At 38.3% G+C, this 5,720-nt stretch overlaps 1 protein-coding gene across 1 annotated transcript; it reads right to left on the bottom strand.

Annotated features, from left to right (window-relative positions):
* Window positions 1-811: 811 nt before the first annotated feature.
* LOC117531897 (serine/threonine-protein phosphatase 2A 56 kDa regulatory subunit gamma isoform-like) lies at window positions 812-4,941 on the bottom strand. The gene is made up of 9 exons (XM_034195087.1): window positions 4,858-4,941; window positions 3,572-3,670; window positions 3,102-3,194; window positions 2,857-2,987; window positions 2,545-2,604; window positions 2,245-2,353; window positions 2,055-2,108; window positions 1,051-1,221; window positions 812-943 (listed from the first exon to the last, which is right to left on the bottom strand). The coding sequence occupies exons 1-9, from the start codon at window positions 4,939-4,941 to the stop codon at window positions 812-814; spliced, it is 933 nt and encodes a 310-aa protein (XP_034050978.1).
* Window positions 4,942-5,720: the final 779 nt, after the last annotated feature.

Here is a 5,720-nt window from a genome sequence, read left to right as displayed (position 1 = left end):
GTGATTTCCTGGATTTTTTTTTCTCATTTTGTCTCTCACAGTTGAAGTGTACCTATGCTGAAAATTACAGACCTCTCTCATCTTTCTAAGCAGGAGAACTTGCACAATCAGGAGCTGACTAAATACCTTTTTACCCCACTGTATGTTAAGAAGCAGACATGGAAAAAACAAAGGTAATGATGTTAGTGGTGATAAATAAAAGAATACATACTTGCTTTGACCAGCCAAGCACTACGGCTCCATGTCCATCAGACGTTGTACAAGACAGAAGGTCTTATTTCTGATACGCCTGTGAAACCACACAAGTAAAAATCAAAACTCAAAAGTGGCATTTTTGTGAACAAAGACATTTGACTGCCAGATAAGTGAAACAGCTACAATGATCACTTCTGCTTTTATAACTGTATGATTGTTTAGTCTATAAACTTCAATCATAAATTAACAAAACCAAACTAATAATATGATTGAGACATTAAAAATAAATGACTTTAAGATTCATAGTTTTCTTACATGCATGTGAAAAAACTATGTATGTACGTCCTTTGTTGGCACCGTTCCTGTTGTTTTTGCTGGTATGTCTTACCATCACTGTTTGATTAATGCTACTGCTGTGTATCACCCCCTTAATTCATCAGGGGGAAGAGAGGGAGCAGCAAATTTCAACTGCAATATTAAATTTTGGACATATTTGCGATGGTGTCTGCCAGCTGCAATTCATGCTGGAGTCGTGTTTTTCTAGGTGTTTGTGTTGACTTGCTGTGACGTGCAGTGTGTGTGTGTCAGGATATTTGCACAGCTACAGTCAGGTATCTTACTCTTTCCAGTGCGTCTGTGCACTGTTCTTTAGTACAGGCAACAAAATTGGAATGATGGTTCTTGCGTTGTCGCTGATCAAAATCATGACATCTTCATTGTCGAAAAACAAAAGGGTTCGTTCAGCCACCTACAGAGGACAGATATATCAATCAAGTCAAAGCACAACTGAAAGACCCCCTGATAGAAAACGATTATGACCCATGAAGGCAACATTGCTGATCTCTCATCACCTACCTTCTGGCTCAGGCTGGATGCACACTTGGCCAAACGTTTAAAGACAGGTGTTTGTACTTTGATGAAGACAGATTGATCGATGATAGGCAAAATGTCTTCCAGCGCATCCAAGAACATCAGTTCTTTTTTAATGTTGCTCTTTGGCCAGTATTTCAGGAGGGCCATCACAACCTGTTGTGATGGTAAAGGAAGAGAACAATCACGTTAATAAAGTATGTTTCAGAAAAAGAGGTGGCATCTTTTCAGGTTTCAAATATATAGATGGGCCCTATCTTGATGGTCTGTAGGGCATGGACTATAATAGGTGTTGGAAATGATTTTGGGGTGTCTCAAAGTGCTTTCTGTTTTTTAAACTGTGTCAAATCTGAGCAGAAAACAAGGTGCTGGGCACGAAGCGGCTGGATTAAGTTGCCTAAATAGTCATGGGTATGTTGTGGGCATAACATAATATCAGCCAATCAGAATTGCGCCTGTAACCATTACACACATGTGCACCAAATGCTTAATCTTGAGATGGTGTCTTCAGAAGCAAGAGGTTTTCTGGAGAGGATACAAATCAGCATGCATATAACATGCGCATTACACTGGAGGTGTCGTGATTATTGTGGCAGTTGCATTAACACCTGTTGCCTCCACTACCATTTTAGAAAATTGTGTATTGACCATCATGTGTGCATGGTGCACCTAAGTTTGGTCTTCACATACAAATTTCTGAATGAACAAAGTCTGCAGATCCACAATGAGACCTGTCATCTGCAGCCCATTTTAAGGTAGGTTAAATACTGTTCATTCTAACTGTACTGTTGTGTACTTTTTCTTTATGCTGTAATGTAGATGGAGTGAGTGAACTTTCTTATTCTGTGACAGCTGGAATGGATGATTAGTATTTGTAATCTGCTTTTGTATCGAAGAATAGTTGTTGGCAGATAACTGTATTTTTTTGTTGTTTTATCCACTGCTGTAAATTACATAGACAATATTGCATCACAAGTTATTTGACGTACCGGTTCAGTTACCATCTCATCCTTCTCCAAAAACCGGGCAACACATCTGACCAACTGCAAATCACATAAAGAGAAACACTTAGTGTCAGAGGATTGAAATTTAAATACAAAAATGAGGACAAAAGTTCAGGTGAGTAGAAATGGTGACTGCTCAGATGATGAGAGAAACAGAATTTCCTGCACGCATTACCTCTGGATGATAGTCACCAAGTGACTCCGCTGTGTGCAGAGGCATCAAAACTTTCAAGAGGAAATTCCTGTCGTCTTGACGTAGTGGCTCCTCAAGATCTTTGATTAAACTGTGGGTACAAAAACCTGTAAGTGCACCTGAAAAACCTTGTTAGCTTGTAGAAATGACTGGGAAGGAATTAAATAGGCATCATTATGGTACAGCTTCATTTGCTCCTCTCTGTGGTTATCAAAGGAAAAGTAAATGCAAGAACACCTAAAAGATGTGTCAGATTTGTTTGTGAAATCAGCAGTTCCATACCTTCTAATTAAGTCCAGGAGTTCAGCAATACCACTGTGGTGACCCGTCTCATAAATAAACCTTTGAAAAGAAACAAAAGTTAATACAAACATTTTACAAGTACCAACACCACAAATAGAAATGGTATCAAGAGTTTAATAATACTACTGCTTCTGCTGATACTGCTTATCAATCCGGTATTTATATGGGATTCCTATTGTTTTTTTTTTATCATTATTATTATTATTTGAGTATAAAGGAAACGAAGAACAGACTCAACAATGGCTTGGGCATCTTTAAAAGGGAGTGGTGCAGCAGGGGAACATCACTGACCTGCAGAAAATGTGACTGATCTCTTTGAAGATGAACTTTCTCAATCCAGCAAATGTTTCAATGATCCCGTAGAGCACTACTTTGAGAATTTTTCTCTCCATGGGATCTGTACTCTCAAAAAGTTGAAGAAGCTGCAATAGAAGAAAGGTTATTCACTATTTGAAACGTATTACTAAAACCAGTCGTAAGAACAGTTTTCCATACAAATTGTAACACACAACGTTGTTATAATGTGTAGTTCTTACCTGCATGACAAATTTCTTGTCAATGTACTTCTCTCCAATCTTTGGGTCAAACGTAGGATGGGTTAAAAACTTAGATAAGCACTGAAGGGCCAGCTGCATGAGAAACAAAGATAAAGCAATGAATTCTGGGAATTAAATCAATGATATTTGTGTCAGAGTGTTCAAAGACGAGGTACAGTAGGGGAAACTGGGTCACGGTGAATCAAGGGACACAGTGCATCAGTAGCTATATCTGCAAAACTACATATATATTTGCAGCAGTTATGCCATATTTTTATGCATAAAGACACCCCCTTATAAATTACTTTTTTTTGGATACATTAAGGATAAAACTAAGTGGTAAGTGAACTCAGTTTTTTTCCACCCAGGATCCAACAAGCTTTCATCATGTGGTGGATGCACTGGGGCACATTCCAAAACCTGACCTGTATCTTGGTTAAACTATTACAAAATGGATCACAATACTCAACCTGGGGGAGTGGCAATGGAACGTCAAGTGTGTACTCATTATCGTCTGCTTCATTTAGACTGGACAACGGAGGCAACGTCCTGAAGATGATCGCTTCACACTGGAAGAAAGAAGATCAAAGGTCAATTTTCAGCTGACATACATGAAAATTCAGTAAGGTATGTCTTTTATAATACATTCCAATTAGTATAAGGTAGAACTACACTAGTGTATACTAAGATATATCTAAATATCTAAAAAAAAGAGTAGAATAGAAGAGTAGAATAGAGTAGAGCCACTTAGGTACCTGGTCTTGAGAACCAGGGATGGTAGGTTGAAAAGCTTATTTATCCATGTATATGTATAACGTGTATATGTATGACATGTATATGTACAACAGACAGGATATTTGGTTTGTAAATAATTCTCTGCTATCAAAGGCAACTTTTCTTTTTTGGCGTGGTCTCAGAGTGCATGAAACATCATCATTTTCTAAAACCTCTGAAAATGTAATAAAGGGTGAATATAGAAATTGTTCTCCCCAGAATTCTCTCTTTTTCCGCAGTCATGTCAATTCTGGGAGCCTTCACTCATGCCACGCTTCACCACATCCATGGCACCACCTTGGGTACTAGAAGGCATTCATCCAAACATACAACCGACCTATCGCCACCTTTCAAAAGTCACCGTCTATCTGCCACAGACAATTGTCTTTCCTCAGCCACCGATGCCTTCAACACTGCAGCACCTGTGCACTGGATCATGCACTGCAAGGCCAAAATATCATAGTTGCAAGTAAAACACCTCATCTGAATCTCTGTAAGTAACTGATCATTGAACAAAAACTCCATCCAGAGGTACCAAGGATCCTCAGAAGAAACCTAGTACCAAACACACCCAGTCATCACCACAGGTCACTGGTTATTCCAAGTCTCACAACCGCACAGTTCGACAGGAAGCATCAGGATACTAAAGACTTGGATATCACGGAACAGTCTAGGCTCACACCCAAGTCATCACATTTTAACGCAAATGACATCAAAAAGTCAATCTGTGTCCACTCAGGGACTCCTGTTGTGTCATTGTGGGACATATGAGGAAATGTTAATGCGAACCTCAACTAGACCAACTTTTACATACTCTATCTGTCGCTCTGTTTTCTATTCACACTTAACACCAGAAACACAATATTAACAGAGAAAATGTAGCTGAAAAAAGTGTAAACGCAGCAATATTCTCAGCCCAGGTTTCACCCTCATCTTTATCTTTAGTTTAACCCACAAAACTATAATCCTCAGGTGTACTGACCATGTTCACCATCTCTGGATACATGGGCTCAGTGATGGTGTTTGTTTCGTTCTTGAAGTAGTACAACACTCGTTTCAGTGCCATCTGCTTCTGTTCTTTCTTCTCGAGGTCACAATTTGTGTCCGAGTGAAAGTCACAAACCACAGAGCACTGCTGCAGGTCCTGGATGAGATTTATTTCCCTATCTGAGGAGGCAGAGAGGTAAATAGTGAGGCAGGTAAATGGAAGACAAATGAAAAAAATTAAAATGAAAATTTAAAAAATAAAATACAATCACATCAGTCCAATCTGATTTACTATCATAATGATTAAAAAAAATCACCAATATAAAACTGTCATTTTAAATGATAACAGCACAATATACTCAAGGTGCATAACAGCAGATGTGTCTGTGTTAAATAACCACTTGAAATGGATTTTTGTTGTCAAATTAGCTCATATTTATACTGAGATCAAAAGATCACACCTCTTTTAAAGTCATGTCAGAATCAAAATCAAAGACCAGTTTTGTTTTTCACACCTCTTCATGTAGTCTCCCTTGAAGTCTGTGTGAGAAACTTACAGGCAAGTTTGTTCAGGCAATTTAATAAACTTTTCCACAATTACATTTTGTCACATTGAGTTTTTGCTACATAATGTATATAGAGTTCCCATACATATGGGTCTAACCATTTGTACATTATCGTGCTTGTCACAGAATTTTAACATAATAATCATATGTGAATTCACTCTGACACAGATTTCAAATGTATCTTTCCTGCTCTAGACAGACTTTGTGTTTTTGCCTGTAAAAACCTATTTTTGCCAGGATGTTTTTGTCAAGTTTTAACAGGGTTTTCACCATGATGCATCTAAAATGTCCC

This window comes from Thalassophryne amazonica, chromosome 19 (assembly GCF_902500255.1).
Source record: "Thalassophryne amazonica chromosome 19, fThaAma1.1, whole genome shotgun sequence".
Classification (NCBI taxonomy): domain Eukaryota; kingdom Metazoa; phylum Chordata; class Actinopteri; order Batrachoidiformes; family Batrachoididae; genus Thalassophryne; species Thalassophryne amazonica.
Note: the sequence above shows the minus strand (reverse complement) of the source record. Positions and strands in the feature narration are given on the sequence as shown.